Consider the following 24,073-nt stretch of genomic DNA (forward strand, 5'->3'; position numbering starts at 1 on the left):
CACAAGGCAGGAGACAAAGCCAATTTAGAGAATTACAGACCGATTAGCCTCCTCAGCCATTTATATAAGTTATTTACGCGAATAATAGTTAAGAGAATGGAAAGAAAGTTAGAGATTTATCAACCAAGAGAACAGGCAGGATTCCGAAAAAATTACGGAACAAATGACCATCTACAAAGTATAAAAACCCTGATAGAGAAAGTAGTGGAATACAATAAACCCCTAGTTCTAGTTTTTATCGATTTTCATAAAGCCTTTGACACAGTTGAACTTAGCAAAATATTACAGGCGCTTAAAGAATGCAGGCTAGATTATAGGTATACAAAATTATTACACAAAATATACTTACAGGCAACAACCACTGTCAAATTACATACTAACAGTAATCGCATAAAAATAGAACGGGGGGTTAGACAAGGAGACCCAATGTCACCTAAACTTTTTAATACGGTCTTAGAACATGCTTTCAAGAGTTTGGATTGGATGACAAAGGGAATAAAAATAGATGGAGAATACCTAAACAACTTACGTTTCGCCGATGATATAGTCATAGTAGCTGAGGATCTAGGTATGGCAGAGAGATGGTACAAGAACTCGTTGTAGCTACAGAAAATGTAGGTTTAAATATAAACATCTCAAAAACAAAAATAATGACAAATTACGATTGGCAGGGATAACCAGACTCATGAGCTGAAGAGAAGAATCGGTCTTGGGTGGGCAGCATTTGGAAAACTGAGAGAAACTTTTAAAAGTGAGTTACCCACATGTCTAAAGAGAAAGGTATTCGATCAGTGTGTCCTCCCAGTCTTGACGTACGGATCAGAAACACTTACCTTAACTAAAGCCTCGGCTACCAAACTAAGAGTCACGCAGAGAAGAATGGAGCGGTCAATGTTAGGAATAACTCTGCGAGACAAAATCAGAAACGAAGAAATCAGGAGAAGAACAAAGGTGACTGACGTCATCGAGAGGATAGCCAGGTTGAAGTGGAGATGGGCAGGACACGTAGCCAGAATGACAGATGGGCGATGGACGAAGAGGTTATTGGAATGGAGGCCAAGAGAAGACAAGAGAAGCGTCGGTCGACCGCCTACAAGATGGACTGACGACTTGAGAAAGGTAAATAAAAACTGGATGAGGGCGGCGCAGGATAGATGGGGTTGGAAACGAGGGGAGGAGGCCTATGTTCAGCAGTGGACTTTTGAGGCTGGATGATGATGATCGACTTTATCGAAAACTTTATAATTTATCTTTAAAGTTACATACTACTTACAATTCGTCAGTTTGTCCACCTCCGGTCTTATTTTGAACTTGTATTTTTTCACCTCTGAGACGATGTGGTACTCACTCCCAGGGCAAACGCACACGCTGATACAATATCACTTATTTTCTTTGGCATGTTAGTTATGTGTATGCCAAATTTTATGTCAAATCTAAGCTGTTCTAAAATTCGGAGGTTTTGCAATATTTTACCGTGAGTTAATGGACTAACATTTCAGTTTAATGATAGAAATAAGGGTTCCTACACTTATGGGATCAAAGTAATACTAACTGCTATTTTAATATTTAGATACCTACGATTAAGTTTTCAATTTTACAAGATAATAAAATATTACTAATATTTCTAGTAATTTCGGTATTGTCAAATTTATTTTTCGGCACATACCGGCGCGGCGCCTTTTTGATTCACTCACAGGGCGCCGCCCCTCTTCGCCCTTATGGACGGCGCGTCCCTGTTTTTATTATATCTTTATGAACAATAAACATGATTAGTGAAAATATTGCTTTGTTTGCTTCCATTCTGAATTTTCACAGTTCATGTTTAAGATTAGGACAAGACCAACTCACACCTTGGGAGACTGAGCTACGCTAGGGTGAACGATAGCTATATTGGATGATTGGAGTAATATTTTCGATTATTTGGATTATCTGGGGGGTAGTCTATCGCGTTTTTCGCTTCAAGGAAGGGGACGTAACGCATGGCTGAAGAACCTTAGGGAATGGTTTGGATTTGGTAACAACGAATTATTTGAAGCCACGGTCTAAAAAGTAAAAATCGCTCTGATGATTGCCAACCTTCGAAGCGGAGACGGCACCTAGAGAAGAAGAGGATGAAGACTATAATTATCGCTTACATAAAACACTCCGGTTGCGATCGTCGCATAGGGATCATCGGTCTGCGATGATCGTTCAGCGCTGAGCGCAACAGCCGCTCCAGTAAAAACGTACCTTAAAGCAGAATTCTTAAAAGTACTTATTTTCTAAATGTAAACAACTTTTTTAACGAAGTAGTCACAGCACCGAAGAAACCAGTCTTTAGATTATCGTTACTGTGTGGTTTTCCATACACGAGCAACTCCTTGGACATATGTTGATTGACTTCAGTGGAAGTTTCAGATTCTGATTCTAAATGATTTTTGGGAAATTGAGAATGTACTTCTTCTTTTTCTATATTGTGATCAGGTTCATTTACAATGTGATTATTGGTAATCGTTTTACTTGATATGGTAGTGGTTTCAACAAAGGGTGTTCTTATGATCGGTTTTCGTCCTGAAATTCTTGCCGTAGCCACTATCTTCAAAGCCTTTGTTTGTGGTTCCTAAAAACATTAAATTATGAAACTCTTTATTTCAGAATCACAAACCATATAGTCCTCAGTACACCGTCCTTTTTTGAAAATTATTACAAAAGTCTTAACTGCTTTGTTTGAGTGAGTGTACCACTTTCTGTAAATTTTCAGAGCGCAAGTTGGACGCGTTTCCGCATGCACAATACCTAAATTTGTAGCTCTAGCGCGGTTATGTTTTCTTATTGAGAAACTATAATTTTTAATTTTAATCAAAACATGATTTATAAATTAAAATAAAATAAATTATTTTTGTCGGCCAAAAAGGTTGAATCCGACACCCGCAAGATGCAAAATGCCACTATAGCGTGGTACAGTTTTGTAATTACAAAACTCTTAATTTTTAATTGAAGGTATGTACTTATAACTAATTAAAAAAATTGTCGATCTCTTGCCCGACAAGAGATCGGTCAATCGAGGCTGTAAATTTGTAGGAACATTTACAGCCTCGTTGCTTAAGTCCGACAACGTAAATATGTTAATTATTGCAGGTTATCTTTCGCGATTACAAGTCATAAATTTTTTTTTAACTTTCAAATAAAACATGTTTAAAAATTTTATTATTAAACAAGTCTATAACAAAAAACGCTGGACGGAAAGGCCGCCCGACAACTTTATCGTACCGATCTATTATCGTTATCGTACTACATATTTAGATACTGGCATTCTATAAAAATAACAAAGTTGCTCTGTTATTTTGATATTTTAGAGACATCTTGTATACTTGAAAATATTTTATGGTTCTACGATCATTAATTCCTGTAAATTTTATATTTTTTTTTTGTAAAATTGAGACAATTTTAGAAAATGTTCGATGTTCGAATCAATAGAATATTAGTCATACTTTCAATTCAAATTAGTTCATTTTTCTGAGAAATTAATAGTTTACATATGCTATTTGAATTTCATTATAATATCTCTATTACGCCAGTCAATAAGAGTAATAACAGGATTTACCTCCGAATTCTATCCTACTGCATGGATTTTAATGAAAATTTGGGAGTAGCCTCTACTTATCTCCTAATTCAAAGTCTATCCTATATACTATGGCACTTTTTTCATGGTGGCGGTTCCCACCCCTTCTCGGGGGTGGAAAATTGTTTGGTTAAAATAACCACGGAAGGGGCTAGAGAACCTAATTCTAAGCAAAAACTGTTATATATATTTTTTGGAAACTCAATACTTTTTCAGTTATTCGTGGTTGACAATTGGCCATTTTCAGTAGTAATAACCCGAGGATTGAGGACATTGATAATTGTGAGAAAAAATTTAATAACAGATTTCAAAAGCTTGTTGCTTGAAAGCAGACCGATGCCGTAGGCGGAGCTCTGTTTACAATAAATTAAGTTTTACAATAATATATATTTTTACAATAAATTAAAGCTTAAGAAATCTGTTATTCAATTTTTGAGGATTTATCAATGTTCGAGGGATATTCGGAAGAAAATTTTTTGCTTTTGAGATGTTGAATTTATATTAATTTATGTGAAACGTCAAAATTGACATTCATGCGTAGGGGAGAGTTGGACAAAACCGGGTACCACTCCAAAAACCGTCTGTATCTTTTGCTATGTGAGAGTAGCAAATGTTTGCTGCAGATTGAAATATTCTCAAATGACTTAAGTTTGATATGCCAATGTCAATTTTTAAAAATATTCTTAGATTTTAAATTTTTTTAAGTTTTATGAAAATATTGCAAAATAACCGGTTTTGTCCAACCGGTATGATAAAACCGGGTAGTAACTTAATTACCATGTAAAATGACTAATGGGCAGAAAATAAAATATTTATTAAAAGTATGTGAACAAAAATCGAAAATCTATGAACAGAAGTCGCAAATAAAAACTTCATCTACATCATCATAGGCACTACAGGCGTTATAAGCCCATTTGGTGCAAGACACACATTTTATCCAGCCTTCCTTCGCATTATAATTTGAAAATAGTTAATTGTAATATAGACACGCATAGTCATTATTATCTTCTTCCTCTAAACTCTCCAAAATTTTGTTTTTGGTGCACCCCTTTTTACACGTTTTTTCTTTTTTTTGTCCAGTTCATTTAGTCTTAATTTTTTTACGACTGGAGATTTTTTTAAAATTTTTCCTACTAGCTTCTTCAACAGAAGAAGCCACATGTTGTAGTTAACTAAAAGCAAAAAAACCACTGCAAACACTAGAAGTAACAACAGGTCTGACAAAATCGGGTACCCGGTTTTGTCGATTTTCGGACTACCCGGTTTTGTCAAACTCGTAAACAAGACATTAATTGTTATTTAATTTTTTAAGTTATGAAATAATATTCAAAATTTTTGGCCAAATTAAAGGTAATATACTAAGTTACATGTATTAAATTTTGAAATGGCCATTAGTTATTCATTAGAGGAGAAAACAGCTATAAACTTATCTTAAAAATCGAGTTTCCTGCATCAAAAAACAGGTGAGGTCTTACTGCTCCGGCACAGATTACTCAAATGAGGTAGAAATGAATACACACGACTGTTGGTGGTAAAGGGACACTAATTTCAACATTGTCTAATAGATAGCAGTAGACAATTAGAAGAATTAAGGGGTACCCGGTTTTATCAACCTACCCGGTTTTGTCCAACTCTCCCCTATCTATCTGTAGCAACGAAGTGAAAACAGCCCATGGAATCTGTTATCAGTGTAATGTTGCTGTAATTCGTTATTTTTATTCACATGACCCCAAATACACTAAGCATCAAAATTAACGCACCACCTTCAAAATGGGACATTTTTAATGGCTCGATTTTAGTGAGTTTTTTAGTATATTATAGCTTTATTCTTCAAGAATATTGATGCAATAATATTATTGCTAAACAGGTAAGTGTCATTGTATACCGGGTGTAACAATGATAAAGTCCTTTTACCCTATGACGGCCGATATGCAATTAAAAGATGATCAGTGGGTTTCAAACAGTGGGGCGTTAATATTTAATTCCGATCGCTTGAAAAGTAAAAATATTGAATTTCCTGTATTTTATGTTCAGTAAGAATATTGGATTTTACTCTATCAAAGGCAAATAAAGTGAATATATGTATATACAGCGCGTGTTAAAAGAAGTGGGACGGAATATTTCGAATACTCGAAATTATTTGTCGACATCAAATGTTCGTTAAGATCTCTATTTTACGTAGAATGAAAATTATACGAATGGTTTTGCATGCAGTAAAATTGGAAAATACTTCACAAGTTGCTGGTAACTCCAAATTTGAATAAAATACATCCAGGAGTCTACTTTCTACAGACACTGTATTAAATATAACCTTGAAACAAACCGGCACTAAATCACTTCCGTGTTTTCAACAAAACAAAAGGTTTAAACAAGTGTAGTGATTGCAAAAACGGTTCGCATATTTTAAATAAGATTTTTGCTGATTATGTATTTTGCGAAAATATAATAACACTAATACAATTCACAACCATCATTTAATTTTTAACGATAAACAAAAGTGTAATATGATGACAAGTTTGAATTTGATCGACTTTGTCGATAACAGTGTCGTTAATAGATATTTTTAAATACCATGAATCATTTTGATTGGGTGGATTTAAGAAATATATATTTACTAAACACATTTTTTTACGTGTATAAAGGAGATTATAATAATTATGACACATGGTACTCCTTATATTTTTTAAATAATATGCTTTTGTAAACGCATAACTTTGATTATTGGCTAAACCTACATTATACGATACGTCACAAGAAATTAAAAAAATAACATGTAAATTCACTGTTTAAATAAGATACAGTGCGCTGGAATAAGTGCCCCCCTTAATAACCTATTTATTTCTAGCACATAAGCAAAACACTCGGACAGGTCGATTTTTAAAATAATCAAAGTATATTATAACATCAATGTTTCGAACTTTACGCAATCCCTCTTCAGGTGACAGGCAAAACTTTGATTTTTTTAAATGGGAAAGTACATCATGTGATAGCTCATTTAAAAGTGTTTGAAATACTGATTACAAAAATGTATAATACTTTAATCCTTTTTAAGAGTGTAGGCGCAAAATTTCGATCGAATTGTTTTTAAATGCATTCATTTTTTTCGAATCCTGAGAAAACTAGTAAGTATTTTTGAAAAATTTAAACGCAGAATAAAATATTACATTATTACCGAGTGCTGAAAGTCCCTTAGAATAAACAAAAATTTCATTTGAATGATATATTTGAAATAAAAAGTCCGACTAAATTTTCTTTTTTTTTTTTACCCCTGTGACTTATTAAAATAATCATTATAGAAGTTCTCAGGGACTTTTGACCATCGATAATATTGTAATACAATAGAACCCCGATTATCCGGGTGCGGATTATCCGTGCTGCGGATTATCCGTGCTGCGGATTATCCGTGCTATGATTTTCTATTACTCAACTTGCGTTTTTGAGGTTTTATCAAAATAGCGTCATCGTAAATCAATTGACGGAAACTCTATATGACGAAAGAAAGACTCATAATGAAAGATTTATTTTTTTCTGTTATTTTTTATGGTAGATACATATGTAAGTGTATACGTACATATTATGTATTATACATAAGAAATACAATTTTAATGTTGTTAATAAGAAATACATGTTCGGATTATCCGTGCTTTTCAATTATCCGTGTTACCCTTCGGTCCCGAGGAGCACGGATAATCGGGGTTCTACGGTATTTCATTCTGCGTTTAAATTTTTTAAAAATACTTATTACTTTTCTCAGGATTCGAAAAAAATGAATACATTTTACAATATTGTATACACATGATGTACCTTCCCATTTAAAAAAATCAAAGTTATCACTGTCAGCTGAAGAGGGACCGCGTAGAGTTCGAAACATTGATGCTATAATATACTATGATTATTTTAAAAATCGACCTGTCCGAGCGTTTTGCTTATGTGCTAAAAATTAATAAGTTATTAAGAGGAGTTACTCTTATTCCAGCGCACTATATATTCCGTACTATTGCAATAAAATATTAACACGAATAAACGAAAACTTGTTGAGTAGTGCTGACTGACACAACAGACCAGTAAAATGTTATTCATACAGACAGTGTAAAACATATCGCCGTTTATCTGGTCTGCTAGTAATAAAGTTATCAGCATTTAATTACAAAGCGGTCTTCTTAGGGGGAAAATACTTTAGTGTGTTTTTTCCTCAAAGGTTGGAACACCCTGTGGAATATTTTAGTGTATATAAAATATTGAAATTAAAACTCAACTGTAGCCTTAGGCTTTCTTAACATTTTGCTTTTTGATTCATTCGCTTATGTGGGATAATAAAAAAGTTAGGTACTTTAACAACTAGCCATGTTATTCATCAATACAGGGTGTTTCTAAATAAGTGCGACAAACTTTAAGGGGTAATTCTGCATGAACAAATAATGACCGTTTGCTTAATAATCATATATCCACAAATACGTTGTTTCCGAGATACGGGATGTTGAATTTGTTCTTACAAACTGACGATTTATTTATTGCTCTAAAACTGGTTGAGATATTCAAATGAAATTTGTAGGTTTTAAGGGGTAGTTATTGCGCATTTTTTGACATACAATCAAGAGTTTTATATTCACCATTGGCGTGCATACGGGGTGTATCAAAAAGGTTTATACCCGTATGCACGCCAATGGTGAATATATAATTCTTAATTGTATGTCACAAAATGCTCAATAACTACCCCTTAAAACCTACTAAATTTCATTTGCATATCTCAACCAGTTTTAGAGCAATAAATAAATCGTCAGTATGTAAGAAAAAATTAAACATCCCGTATCTCGGAGACAAAGCATTTGTGGACATATGTTTATAAAGCAAACGGTCATTATTCTTTCATGCAGAATTACCCCTTAAAGTTTGTCGCAGTTATTTAGAAACACCCTGTATTGATTGATATTGATAACAACATTGCTAGTTGTTAAAGTACCTAACTGTTTTATTATCCAACATAATCGAATGAATCAAAAAGCAAAATGTTAAGAAAGCCTAAGGCTACAGTTGAGTTTTAATTTCAATATTTTATATACGCTACAATATTCCACAGGGTGTTCCAAACTTTGAGGAAAAAACACACTATCATTGTTACACCCGGTATACAATGACACTTACCTCTTTAGTAATAATAATATTATTACATCAATATTCTTGAAAAATCAAGCTATTGGGACCGTGCAAGTTCGGAAAAGCGACACCTATTTCTACGCTCTGCACTTTTATTCGCACTTGTAATTATATTGGCCAATTATATGGACCTGGTTACTGCATAATTGTCAAGGCCATAGTCCAAAAAAAATAATAAGAAGAAAAAATAAGATTTAGGTTATGTTATCCAAACGTAAACAAAAGTATGTAGTAAATAAAATTAGTTATTAAAATGCAGTACTGCAAGCAAAATACAATTAATTAAATTTACCTCTATATAATAATTGCATATCATATCAATATTGTGGAGCAATATATAATTTTTCTGCTTCAATGACAGAAGGTATGAAATGTACGTCAATTTGACAATTTCAATTGGCAATATGAATTATTTAAGAAAGTTGCAATATGTCTCCGCTATTCGCGCACGATCGTTTCGCGTATCCCTTCCAAGTACTTGCACACCGCGAATAATATACTAAAACATCACTCAAATCGTATAACAGATTTAGGAAATACGAAACGTCACAAATGTCCCATTTTTAAGGTGGTGCGTTAATTTTGATGCTTAGTGTATATAAATTTCATTGGATTTCTAAGTGGGCAAACAATTTTCATTGAACGATAACACACTGTCCAACGGTTTTTTGCGAATACCTTAAAAACTATGTATCTAACTTAAAAACTATATAAAACATTTTTGTAGCCTATAAAAAAACAAAGAGATTCGTTCATTCATAAATCTTCTAGTTACAATACTAAAAGAGATATGGTAGGTGAAGAGTTGTTTTTTTTTGTGTATGCTCAAATCGGTGTATTCAATTTGAAATAACAGAGAAACGGTCGATTTTAGGTGTATAATGCTACCAGTACCTTTTGTAGTGCTTGGAAAGATCTTTAAAATGAGGAATATTGAATGTCGATTACATTCAAACTAAGCGAGATATGCTGCAAAAAATTGATGAATAAATGCATTTTAACAAAAAATTAGAAATATGTTTAACCCCTCATCCACCAGAATTTAAATGCATCGATTTTCTTCTACAATACCTTTTATTACAGTGTTATTTCTATGTTCAAATAGTTGGATGAGTTTAAAATGAATGGTTTTTGAAAAAAATTAGATCAAATCATTGAGCGCATTTTTAAATTTTCTTAAATCTCTTCCTTTTTCTCTGTAACTTGAAAATGATAAGAGATACAGTAATGAGAAATAAAAAAAATTATCTAAAGAAACCCTTCATTGTTGTATGGTATTTTTTTTCGTATCTCTTATCATTTTCGAATTACAAGAACAAAAAGGAAGATTTTTAAGAAAATCTAAAAATGCGCTCTATAATTTGATCTTATTTTTTTCAAAAAATATTCATTTTAAATCAGTTTAACTTTTTGAACATAGAAATAACACTCTAATAAAAGGTATTGTAGAAGAAAAACAATGCATTTAAATTCTGGTGGATGAGGGGTTAATTTGCACCTTATTTCGGAGGGGACATATAGAAAGGAAAAATCCAAAAGCCGTTATAAAGAAAATTACCAAATGGAGAGCTGTATCAGGCAGACCACGAGGAAGGCCCAAAACTAGATGGGAGAAACAGATAGTCGAGGACCTTAAGAAGATGGGAGTTAGAGAATGGGTAACCATAAGTAAAAACAGGAGCGAATTGAGAAAAATAATTGTAGAAGATGCCAAATCACACAACCAATTGTAAAACCAAAATGTTAATGCGGATTGATTCACCGCGACAAACGAATCAGAAGAACCCAAAGGGGGCGGCAATCGCTCCGCTAGGAGTGTAGATGCAATGATGATGATTTCTCTTCCAGAGATAAATCAATTCCATAACTTGCGAATTTCTAGTACCGGTCATAGGCGTCCATTTTGGGTAGGGCAACGGTTATTTTATCGCATAACTTTTTTAACATGTAGTTGCTCTACTGTTACATTTTACCCGTACACTTTGGACTACGTTCATCTGACTCCCTACGCTCATCATGCTCCCAAATAATACATTTTCCTCCAGCATTATTACAATGTTACGAAGTGGAAGGTACAAAATTCATCAATATATTGACGGTCCTCTTCCTGCTGAGCTCTATTTGACCTTCACGGTTCAACCTGATTTTGTTGCATAGTACCATATTATTAAAACATGGCTATGTTACTACAGTAGTAGTTTTTCTTTAATTCAATTTATCTGTTCTAATGTGACAACATTCCATACACATATTGAATCGATCCTTAAACAAGCAACTTAAGAACCTTTATGCAAGTTTTTTTTTTGGTTTTTATGGCCTTGGCATAGCCAATTGACCAGACTATTTTGGCTATGCAAGTTAGAATCCAGAATTATCTCTTAAAACTTATACTAATTATATACAACTGACTGATATAACTTTTTGTAGTCACACTACAAATTAACGCGAATATGAGTAAAAACGGTAAAAATTTTACTAAAATCATAAACTTACCACTTTTCTTTTTTTAATCAATGGTCGACCGGGACTTATTCCTACTTCATGATACTCAAACATATCTTTCCTCTTTACCGGTCTCCGGGATGAGCTGTCTTTCCTCAAGGTCCTCTTTCCAGACAAATGGCTCTCGATTGCTTCTTTAAGGGTTTCTATCCAAATTTTTGTCTCACTAAATTGGTCATGATAAAGCACAAGCTCGTCATTTTGGCATAAAATTTTCATACATCCCTTATCGAGAATTTCCAGAACTTTACATTTTCCTAACGGAAAGATGCTCATACATTTCAGAGAGTTAACCTGTAACTCTTCTTTTTTAGTTTTAGCAAATAAAATAATATCGTTCATTAAAACAGTGTATAGTTTTTCACTTGGGGAATTTTTTGTCCCCATTTTTATGAGAATTCCTTCTTTTACTAAGGTCCTGCCTGGTGTTACAATGTTCGGTTCTCCACTTTTCAATGACCTCTGTAATTCTAGTAGCCTCTGCATATTTTCTTGGTCTTCGACTATTTTATTGATATGTTCAGCGGCATCCTCAATTTTTTCTAGACATTCTAAAAAACATTATTGTATTATATATAATCTAATTTAAGATTATGAAGAAACCACAAACAGTAAACATAATGGTGTAACAGTTGAGTGTCCGCAATACTCTCCAGCAAATATTATTTGTACTTGATACAATTTTCTATGAAATTCGTATACCTCAAATTTGTGTGTCAGGTACCGAGTGGTTTCCGAACGTTGTTCTAACCTATGTGAATATCGTGTTAATGTTAGGTGCTCCAGACTGGTTCTCAGTTTTGCAGAAAAAATTTTTATGGTGGTGTACAATTTTTGGTCATACGGAAAAGGTCACGAAAACGGTTCAAGCTTAAAATCAACAAAGGTTTTAGTAGGACGGGACAACCTGTCACACTGCCAGGGAGTCTCTTCGAATATTGCGCGATCATTTTGAGAGTTGCCATTCACCAGAACTAACGCCACCAGATGCGTACATATGTGGAATGCTGAAACAGTCAGTTAAGTTATAGTTATTTATGTACCAAGTCAGTAAAGTTACTCTTTTATCGAAAGAGTCTGATATTATGAGCAGAGCGAGCTTGTAACGGTGCGTCTCGTTACTCAAGTTTTTAAAATTCTCTAATTATTTTTATAATTATTTTCCCTTAATCTCTTTTAAATGCTCTAATTTTCTCGTAATTAACTATTTACGTGACGTCACACTTCGGTGTACGGAACGTACTATACGCCACCCAGTGGTGAATATGACTTCGTGTTCTGAGATAATTGGACGTTTACCTTGTCGGAGAAGCGGATTTCACTCGTCACTTGACTTTTTAGCCGAAATAGTGAAGTACCCAAAATGACTTCCTGGAGCTCTAAGCATAAGCAAAGCAGAGAGTATAGCAATACATCAAGCGGTGGAAGTCGCAACTACAAAACATCTAAAGAAAGCTATAATATTTTCTGATTCGCTCAATGCAATAACCAATATTAAAACATGTAACATATCTGCTTCAGCAGATATAAGGGCCCTAAAAACAAAGAAACTTATATCTTCAGCCAATGAGAATGGTACCAAAATTCTCCTTTCCTGGATACCTGGACACTCTAATACAGTAGGAAAAATGAAAGAATACCCATGAACGAACATATAAAACACGCTGTATTTTCCTGTCACCGTGTCATACAAAAAATTGGCCAGCGCAAGTACATGTAATAATTATTATTACATGTACTTGCGCTGGGAAATTTTCTTTGTGACACGGTGACAGGAAAATACAGCGTGTTTTATGTGTTCGTTCATGGGTATTCTTTCATTTTTCCGACTGTATATTTGGTAACACCCAGGCTGACATACTGGCAAAAATAGGAAGAGACCTGAATGTACCCATGGAAGTACAACTGAATTCCCAGGATGCCCTATCAGTCATCAGAGGAAAAATTACAAAAGAGTACCAAGAAAAATGGAAATCTTTAGTCCAGAAGAAGACTTCGCAATACAAAACAATTCAAGACTTCTTTCCTACAAAACCTTGGTATTCAAATTTTCCATATAGAAATCGAAGACACACTACCACCATCATTAGAATGCGCACAGGCCATTGTTTAACAAAACAGCATCTGTATAAAATGAATATAAAAGATAATCCTTTTTGTGAATGTGGTCGTCTCGAGGATCTAAACCACATCTTTTTTGAATGCCCGATTAATGTGATTCCTAATTTTGATATATACACAAAATTTATTTCCATGAACTTCAAAACACCGCTCTCTATATACAATATTCTAAGTTCCTTAACGGAAGAATCAGTCAATGTAATTATGCGTTTTCTTGCAATTAACCAAATAAGCTTATAAACTGCAATGCGTTTTCTAGCAATTAACAAAATAAGCTTACAAATTGCAAGGCTCAACTGTTTATATGTATCCGTGTTATATTATGTTGCTATTTGTCATTTAATTTATGTTTTAATTTTTAATCATACTTAACCTGACCCAATTAATCTCATTTAATTATAATCATCACACCTCATCAAAAGCTTCCTTACAAGAACATAGTCAGCGATTTTGGTATGGCTTAGAGCCAGACTACGTCAAGATCGCTTATAAATCGTGCTGGTAATCGCCTTGCAGCGAAACCAAAAACGAAAAAGAAGAAGAAGAAGTACCCAAAATGGCAGAATCTTTCTTATAATTAATAAGTCTTTATTGGGAAATAAAGTTCCCTTGGAAGTAAATGGTATCCACAGTGTTTTCCCAGAATCTATCCAGTGGTTTATAGAGGGACAATAGTAATGAAGAACTGAGATTCCGGTAAATACCTAAATCCATATATTTTTTGACATAAAAAGGTTAATGACCGGGCATGTTACATTATTTTTACATATAATAAAATATTGCTTCCAATTCAATTTTCCTAGTAAATTTATTAGTTGAATTTAGTATCTTTTAATCATTCCAATATCTATAGATAATAGTCGTTCAGAGAAAATTCTAATATTCTTAATTTTTTTTGGGTATACTAAAGTGAAAAGTTCCTTTTGAATTCTTCCAACATCATTAATAAGTATCCTATAATTATTTTAAAGAAATCATATCTATTCTGTATTTAAATTCCAAACTCATGTGTCTGTAATTTGAAATTGTCACATACATTTTTGTCAAGGTCAAGACTATTTAATAATGAGAGATCTTTTTTGTGGGATAGACTTTTACATTGAAATTAAGACTGGGAAATATTTGTTTTAGTCTTTTGGGGAAATAATATAACACAACATGGGAAGTCATAGACCCTCACCCACCTGAGAGGAACCTATTCCGGATACAGTCAGTCAACCTGGGAGCAAGCTTCTATCTTCTTCACCTGTGCTTGCAGGAAGCATGGTTTGGCACCATCCTAGTGCTCATTTTCTGGGAACCTTTTGGTTAGTCGTTCGAGGAATGGGTTTGTTTGGGAACAATCAGTTTTGTGACTTTGAGTAACTATTGTGTTTTATATTTCAGACATTTGGTTGATGCACTATGTTTATTAATTACTTTTTTTAAGATTTAGCTTACTTTTTTTATATAACATACTGATATATTAGCGTATTAAGTTCCCAAACTTATGTAAACGGTACGTTACATTGTGCACAAGGTAATAAGCCCAGAAAATTCGGTTTTGATACTTTATTATTGATTTGATTGGTTTAGGTTATTCGTGTAGATTTATTTTGTAATACCACCTATAGAAATCAATCTCTTAGTTCTCTATTCCTGATACTCATTCAATTTAGATTCTTCTTTCCATATTGACATCAACCCTCAATTTGACCTATATTAGTAGCTCTCATTCCTTTGTTCATTCACTAATCACTTCGTCTGGTAGCCTATCAAGGTATATTTCCTCGAATTCCTTCAGTCCATCCAATACAACATAAAGTCAATTAGATTTTGCTGTCACATAGTTTATTTCCCATTTCCTTTATGAAATTTATTACATACTTTTATTTATTCGACTACATTTTATTAAAATCATTTCTTTGACAACAAAATTTAATTCACTATCTGTATTCTTAGTTACTTTAATTTTCCACAATTCCTCTCCCACTTTTAACAGACATAATTAATCAGTACAATAGTATGCTAATAAATTTAACACACTAAAATCTAAAATAGTTGTTTTATGCATATACCTACTGCTATCTTCAAATACTCCAATCACTACCATCTTGTTAGGCAACCAACAGTACTTTAATTAAAATCTCTTAAAACTACGATTTTTGGTTCATTTAGCTTCCTATTCCTTCACGTCAGTACATTAATTGTTTAGTTTGTAGTCTATTTCATTTCATTTAACTAAATTTAACTTTCATCTTGTCATTTCACAGTCGATGACGTCACATTTTGTAACATGAAATTATACCCACATTAAATCTACGTATTTTTTATGGGAAATAAGCCACACTTTTATTAAAAAATGAATTTATTAACGTTTCGAAGCCCAAATCGGGTTTCGTTGTCAAAATACAAAATACTATTAAAATAAAACAAACATGTTGTTGCTAAGTAAAAAAATTCTTCTAATAATTTATTTAATCTGACTCATTTATATTGGCAATTCAGATGTATATTATACATTTTAAAGTAGAAGACTTTAAAATGATATCACCAATATTTATGAGTTGCGTTCCTGGGACGACTTTACTAAAATATAGTTCATTCGATTACATGAAATCAATCCCAACTCAAGAATATCCGTCGCAAAAAAATCATAGCATGTGATCTGTCTTTAAAAAGACAACCAAATGCAACGATGACAGTAAAATTCTCAACATAGAGTTCAGTGGAGAGATTCAAGTATAGTCCTGAAAGAATCAGATAGTAAAAAGAGAAAAATCAAAGAAGCGGCTCTAATTATGCTAAATGAAACCAATTGTGTCGCAAATTCCTCGGTAGAATGCAGTAGGATGTGGTTACCCATACTGAAAGAGGAAGTCAATAGAAAGAAAATACCACGATTAGTAAGTCAATAACATATCGAGTTAGTACAAATTTTATATTTTAGTATTACTTATTGTATATCTATGTAATATTAATATTATTTATAATTTAAACATATTAAAGTCAGAATTTGGTATTAGTTTTTTGAAGGTAGATTAAATGTAAGACCAAATACTTACGATGTCGGGATAGTATCACGAGGTTTTTTCCTGGTTTTCCCTCGTGATTTACTATGGAATCTCTAACGCGAGAATTTTACTGTCATCGTTGCATTTGGTTGTCTTTTTAAAGACAGATCACATGCTATGATTTTTTTGCGACGGATATTCTTGAGTTGGGATTGATTTCATGTAATCGAATGAACTATCTTTTAGTAAAGTCGTAAACTATCTTATAGTAAAATGTATAATATACATCTGAATTGCCAATATAAATGAGTCAGATTAAATAAATTATTAGAAGAATTTTTTTACTTAGCAACAACATGTTTGTTTTATTTTAATAGTATTTTGACAACGAAACCCGATTTGGGCTTCGAAACGTTAATAAATTCATTTTTTAATAAAATTGTGGCTTATTTCCCATAAAAAATACGTAATTATAAAAATGCCACAAGGAAATAGCTTCAGAACAACATTAAGAAACCGGTATGGACCTAGCGTTTGTCAAAATTTTAGGAGATTGGAAACCTTATACGAGAAACTGGCACACTGTCAGAATTCAATTAAATTTTTAAGAAGATGTAGAAACAACAATTTAATACCAAAGGGCTTGAGGTTACGGCCAGCATATTCAAGCAGAAGACTTCAAAATATTCTACATAGAGCCAGTTTATCGATGATTCGGGAAAGGTTACAATTTCATAGGTCAAATTTATTTTTTATCGAACAAGACAACGTAAGTATTGAAGATTTGCTTTTTGGAATGATATCAAATTCTGATTTTGATCGAATTACTTTTAGTTTACAAATAATTTATCAAAATTCATACCAAAAACAAAGAAATATACATTTAAATAAATTTAATATTCTTTTAGAACAAAATCACAGACCATATATACTTATAGACGTTTCACGACCATGTTAATCTTTCGGATCGAATTAACGCCATATCTTGATTGGAATGGGAACTAAATTGACAAATTTTAGTTACGTGGGAATTTCAACTTATAAATTTTGCGGGATTTTTGATGAAATTTCGCAGGAAATTAAAACAACAGAAAGACAATTCAATGTTTTATTCAATATTTTACTGAAAACTTCAAATATTCCAATTTGTTTTCAAAATGCTAAACACTACTGCCTTGTGTCACGTGAAAGCACTGATGTGTAATATTGAGTTGAATGAAAATTTTTGAAAAAATCTTGTAGGATGATTGTTTAGATAAATATTACCTTATAATCTTTTACAAACTTCCAAAAATATATAGGCCAGAAATGTTGATGACACACTTGTCTATTGGAATAAACTGTTTCAGGATCTATTATATTGACTGTAAAATAAAAAGTAAATAACAAATTAATTTAATTGTCAACTGTCAGTTGTTAAATATGACAAGAAAATTGACTGACAGCGACATCTCTGGATTGGAATGGTAACTAATTTGCTGTCTTGACCTTGACAATTTACGTGAAACGTCTATGAGTATGTATGGTTTGTGAACAAAATAGTTTACATGCTTTCGATAACCTAAATAGAAATAATGACATATTAGCGACAGTTGTCAATCTATCAAATAGAAATTTAAATGCAACTGAAAATTTAGTATTGTCAAAAGGTTTAAACTATGCTGTTACTCATCCATCTATTCCAAAATTAGACATAATTAGCTCAGTGGAAAAAATATCCCAGTGTTTACCAAATCATGAAAAAGAACAATATAGGGTACTATGTAAACTTGAATTGGAAAAATCTAATAAAATTGAACAGAACATCAGCAAAGAGGAAATGAAAGCTTTAAAAACTTTAAAAAATGATGACTCCATAACAATCCTACCAGCAGATAAAGGAAATGCAACTGTAATAATGGATAAAATACAATATGAGGACAAAATTACAGATCTAATTACAAATGGACCTTATACCAAATTAACGAAGGATCCAACGAAGACACTGGAAAACAAAATTTATAAAACTTTATTCAAATTTAAAAATGATCTAACGTACTATCAAAGAAAATTAATGACACCTCATTACAGTAAGACACCACATTTTTATGGAGTACCGAAAATTCATAAAGCGAATATTCCACTTAGACCCATTTGTAGTACCATCAATTCTCCTTGTAGTGAGCTCTCAAAATTTTTATTAAATATTATAAAACCATTTGCAAATAATAATGACACATTTATAAAAAATACACAACATTTTTTAAACAAATTAACAAATATTGAATTTAATCCAAATAATATTTTAGTAAGTTTTGACATAAACAGTTTATTTACAAATGTACCATTAGATAAAACTTTAAACATAATTAAAACGAAGTTAGAAAATGATAATACATTGACAACTAGGACAAAACTAAATGTATCAGCTATAATGGAGTTATTGACATTATGTACTAATAATACCTTTCAACTAAATAATGAATTCTATAAACAAAATTTTGGTCTAGCAATGGGCTCTCCTTTATCTCCATTATTGGCTAATATATTTATGGAGGATTTCGAAACTAATATCATTTCTAAACAAAATTTAAAACCCACAGTATGGTGGAGATATGTAGATGATGTGTTTTCAATATGGCCTCATAGATCAGAATTGTTGGATACATTCCTGAATATTATAAACGATCAAGAAGAGACAATAAAATTTACAATGGAAAAGGAATACAATAAAACTTTGCCTTTCCTCGATGTTTTAGTCTCAAAGAAGGATACTGGATATGAGACTCAAGTGTATAGAAAACCAACACACACCAACAGATATCTCAATTACAAATCAAATCACAACATCAACGTTAAAAAGGGAATCATTAAATCCTTATATGATAGAGCCAAAATTACTTGTTCTAACGAAAATTCATTTTTAGAAGAAAAACAATTGTTAACATCTGTTTTATTAAAAAATGATTATCCTTTATCGTTTATAAATAAGGAATTGACAAAATTAGATCGAATGGAACAGAACAACTTAGAACGGGATCCTACAACATTCACAAGAAATAATACGAGGAAAATAACAATACCATATATAAAAGGACTATCCGAGAAACTTAAAACGATAGGAAATAAATTCAACATTTCAACAACATTCAAAACAACAAACACATTGAGATCTATTATATCTAAAACTAAACCTAACAATGAACAAGAAAGAACAAAGAATTGCATTTATAGAATACCTTGTGAATGCGAACAATTTTATTTAGGTGAAACATCAAGACCATTAAACGTTAGAATAAGTGAACATCAGTCTTATATTAAAAACAGAGAATTTGATAGATCTCAGATATGTCAACACGCATGGGATAATGAACATAGAGTTCAGTGGAGAGATTCAAGTATAGTCCTGAAAGAATCAGATAGTAAAAAGAGAAAAATCAAAGAAGCGGCTCTAATTATGCTAAATGAAACCAATTGTGTCGCAAATTCCTCGGTAGAATGCAGTAGGATGTGGTTACCCATACTGAAAGAGGAAGTCAATAGAAAGAAAATACCACGATTAGTAAGTCAATAACATATCGAGTTAGTACAAATTTTATATTTTAGTATTACTTATTGTATATCTATGTAATATTAATATTATTTATAATTTAAACATATTAAAGTCAGAATTTGGTATTAGTTTTTTGAAGGTAGATTAAATGTAAGACCAAATACTTACGATGTCGGGATAGTATCACGAGGTTTTTTCCTGGTTTCCCCTCGTGATTTACTATGGAATCTCTAACGCGAGAATTTTACTGTCATCGTTGCATTTGGTTGTCTTTTTAAAGACAGATCACATGCTATGATTTTTTTGCGACGGATATTCTTGAGTTGGGATTGATTTCATGTAATCGAATGAACTATCTTTTAGTAAAGTCGTCCCAGGAACGCAACTCATAAATATTGGCGATATCATTTTAAAGTCTTCTACTTTAAAATGTATAATATACATCTGAATTGCCAATATAAATGAGTCAGATTAAATAAATTGTTAGAAGAATTTTTTTACTTAGCAACAACATGTTTGTTTTATTTTAATAGTATTTTGTATTTTGACAACGAAACCCGATTTGGGCTTCGAAACGTTAATAAATTCATTTTTTAATAAAATTGTGGCTTATTTCCCATAATACGTAATTATAAAAATGCCACAAGTAAATAGCTTCAGAACACATTAAATCTATAAATCCATAAGTTTTTCTGGAATAGAGAGTTGCTAGTTGAGACTTTACAATAGATTATAATATTTAAATAATTTAAATCGCATTTTCAGATATTTAATAACAACTTTTAGATTTTACTACAAATCCAAAACCAAACTACACTTTGTAAGCTTTAACCAAAAATTGGCTTTATCTTGTCATGTCATGTCACTCTTGTCATTTCCATTTCCTAATTTCTCAGTTGGTCTGTGCCCATTGTACTGGCAAGTACCTAGCATTTTCGAGCAGGGAACCATGTTGCCCTTTGAGCATGTGTTCTATTATATCTAATAACATCGACTTGTAGTCACCATGTTTTGTAAAAATAACATATTTAAACCATATATTATAGGGTTACCACTTTAAATGGTGTGCTAGTTTCAAACTACTCTGCAGAATGTAGTATTTCCACAAAAGTATTCCCACAAGTTTTTTCATTCTAACAGTCAAAATTTTAACCTTTTTCTTTAGTCTAATGTGGAAATACTTCATTCTAGGCACTGAAGATGTTCTGAATTAGAACGAAAACGTTTTGCAATCCATTTGGATGACTTTTTAGATAGTTTTTAAATAAACGATTTTATACCAGAATACAAGTTGAAGTTTTTTACTTCTGTATGAGTTATTTTGTAATATTAATTGCTTGATTCCCAGATATTTTGTGGTTCATTTGCTTTTCTTTATCTGTTCGGTCAATTTAAGTCGTTTGTATATTATATTTCTTCGCTTCAATTCCTTTAACGTTAACTTTGCTTAATTCATTTTATTGTATTTCCCTTAGTCAGGCTTGTGCCTGCTTATTTATATTATTATTCATATTTGTCGGTTTTTAATTTAGTTGTACGTAGCAAGAGTACTATGATCGTTTGGTAAAGGTAGTCTCATGTGAGTTGTACCCTATCGTGACCCGTCAAAATGGCCCGGTCAAAACAGCCCCGTCAAAAAAGCCCCGTCAAAATAGCCCGGATACAAAATAGCCTCGACAAAATAGCCCGTAAACAAAATAGCCCCGACAAAATAGATCGTACACAAAATAGCCCCGCTCAAGACAGCCCCGGCTAAATCAGCACCGGCGAAAACACCCCCAATAAAAAGTTTTACCTTTTAATGGAGTACCATTTATTTTAAATTGCTATTCTAATAGGGAAATAAGCCACAATTTAACTTAAAAAATTATTTTATTAACGTTTCGACTTCAACTTCGGACGTCGTTGTCAAAATACAAAATATTAATAAATTAAACAAAAATGCTGGTGCTTGGTAAAAAATTCTTCTAATAATTTAATTTATTCTAACTCATTCATATCGACAATTCAGACATACAGTATGGTGCAAATGAAAGGAATAAATTCGTTATTTCATAAACCTGCGACGTTAAGGAAACATCCTGAAATAGGTCGATGTTTATTTTTAAATTACTATAATTTGGTATACAGGGTGTTTCATTAATAATTGTCCATATAGTAACTGGAAAAACCTTAGCACAAAATACGAAGATTTAACCTAAAACACTTAATTAAAATGTGGTTCCTTACTGAGCTACAGGGTGTATTATCTAAAAATTTGATTTTGATTTTTTTTTTGATTTTGATTGCATCTGTGTTGTTGGTGCACCGGTGTTGAACGGTGTTGGTGCACCGGTGTTTTTGACAGATGCCCTGGGAGACTTAGCTCTATACTATGATAAAAACCATCTGAAACCCAATCCCACAAAAACCCAGGTATGTGCTTTCCACCTGAGAAACAAGCATGCCCGAAGGTCGCTGGAGGTGGAATGGCGTGGTCAGATGCTGGAACACAACAAGACGCCAAAATACCTTGGCGTCCGTCTGGATAGAACTCTGTCTTACCGATACCACTGTCAAGATGTTAAGAAGAAAGTAAGTGCCAGAAATAATATCATCCGCAAGCTAACTAATACAAAATGGGGAGCACAACCACACACTCTCCGCACTTCTGCCTTGGCATTATGTTTTTCGGCCGCGGAGTTTGGAGCACCAGTATGGGCAAACTCTGCTCACGCAAAGAACGTCGACGTGGCTCTAAATGAAACGGTCCGTATAATATCGGGTTGCCTGAAACCGACACCTATCGAAGAGGTATACCCCATTGCTGGAATTGCTCCACCACCAATCAGGAGAAAGGTCACGTCAGAGGTAGAACGGAAAAAGCAGGAGACGGACCGAAGACACCCCTTATATGACCACCAAACTCAGCCAAGCAGACTAAGATCTCGGAAAAGCTTCCTGAAAACATCAAGATCCATCCCCGAAGCGCCAGAGACGCGCCGAATACACCTATGGCAAGCGTCAACTACTGCGACACATTTTCCTCCCTCGGAGGAAATGGCTGCTGGACACAATTTACCGTATCCGACTTGGAAAGCGCTAAACAGACTAAGAACCGGCGTTTCACGTTGTGCTAGTAACCTGAAAAAATGGGGATACCAGGAGGACGATACCTGCGACTGTGGCGCGGTTCAGACCAGCCGGCATCTACTATCATGCACAGAGATGAGAGAGACCTGCACAGAACAAGACTTAATTATAGCAAATGACAGGGCCATCTATGTGGCCAACCATTGGAAATACAGAATTTAAAGTTGTTGGTGTTCCGGACACGGAAAGTAAGTATCTAAAAATTTAAAAAATATTCTTGCTCAGCATTTGAGAACAGTTCGACGTACACTTTTTATACTTGGCAGGAAGTATAGGTACTGTACAAACTACTAAATTATGTTAAACAAACGTTTCTGTCTATTACCAGTGGCGTACGACGGGGGAAAGTGAATGGTTGACCCTTTCCAAATTCTACGCCACTGGCGGAATTGCTATTTTAGTTCAATTTTTGGATTCTCCAATACTTTCTATGAAAATAATATACTCTTCTTTCGTAACGATAAAGTCATTAGTTTTCGAGATCTTTGAAGTTAAAAATGAAACGACACGGTTATTTCGATTAATGTATTGTGTCGCTTCATTTTTAATTTCAAATATCTCGAAAACTAATCATTTTATCGTTACGACTGAAGAGTATATTATTTACATAAAAAGTATTGAAAAATCAAAAAATTACACTAAAATAGCAAATTCGTCAGTGGCGTAGCATTTGGGAAGGGTCAATCAGCCACTATCCCCTGTCGTACGCCTCTGGTAGTAGCCAGAAACGTTTATTTACCTTACTTTAGTAGGGTGTACAGTACCTACACTTTCTGCCAAGTATGATAAGGATACGCCAAATAGTTTTAAAGTACTGGGTACAAATAATTTTTAAATTTTAATCATATGAATCATCTCATAAATTAATCAAAATAACTGTGCTGTTTCATATTTAACTTGAAATATCTCGAAAACTAATGACCTTATCGTTACCAATGAGGAGTATATTATTTACGTAGAAAGTATTGCAGAATCTAAAACTGGCAATAAAATAGTAATTCCACCAGTGGCGTAGAATTTGAGAAGGGTCAACCATTC

General features: G+C 33.0%; 1 protein-coding gene across 2 annotated transcripts in view; it reads right to left on the minus strand.

Annotated features, from left to right (window-relative positions):
* Nucleotides 1–1,088: 1,088 nt before the first annotated feature.
* Nucleotides 1,089–24,073, minus strand: part of LOC126892384 (rho guanine nucleotide exchange factor 39) — a 49,162-nt gene continuing 26,177 nt past the window's right edge. The window contains exons 4-5 of one of the 2 annotated variants that reach the window (XM_050661902.1): nucleotides 11,249–11,808; nucleotides 1,089–2,599 (exon numbers count right to left, since the gene is read on the minus strand). In XM_050661902.1, coding sequence (XP_050517859.1) covers nucleotides 2,255–2,599; nucleotides 11,249–11,808 — 905 coding nt within the window. In that variant the 3' untranslated portion in view covers nucleotides 1,089–2,254. Of the gene's footprint in view, nucleotides 2,600–4,405; nucleotides 4,774–11,248; nucleotides 11,809–24,073 lie in introns of those variants that run through there. The other variant, XM_050661903.1, reaches the window with a different exon arrangement.

This window comes from Diabrotica virgifera, chromosome 9 (genome assembly GCF_917563875.1).
Source record: "Diabrotica virgifera virgifera chromosome 9, PGI_DIABVI_V3a".
NCBI classification, from domain to species: domain Eukaryota; kingdom Metazoa; phylum Arthropoda; class Insecta; order Coleoptera; family Chrysomelidae; genus Diabrotica; species Diabrotica virgifera.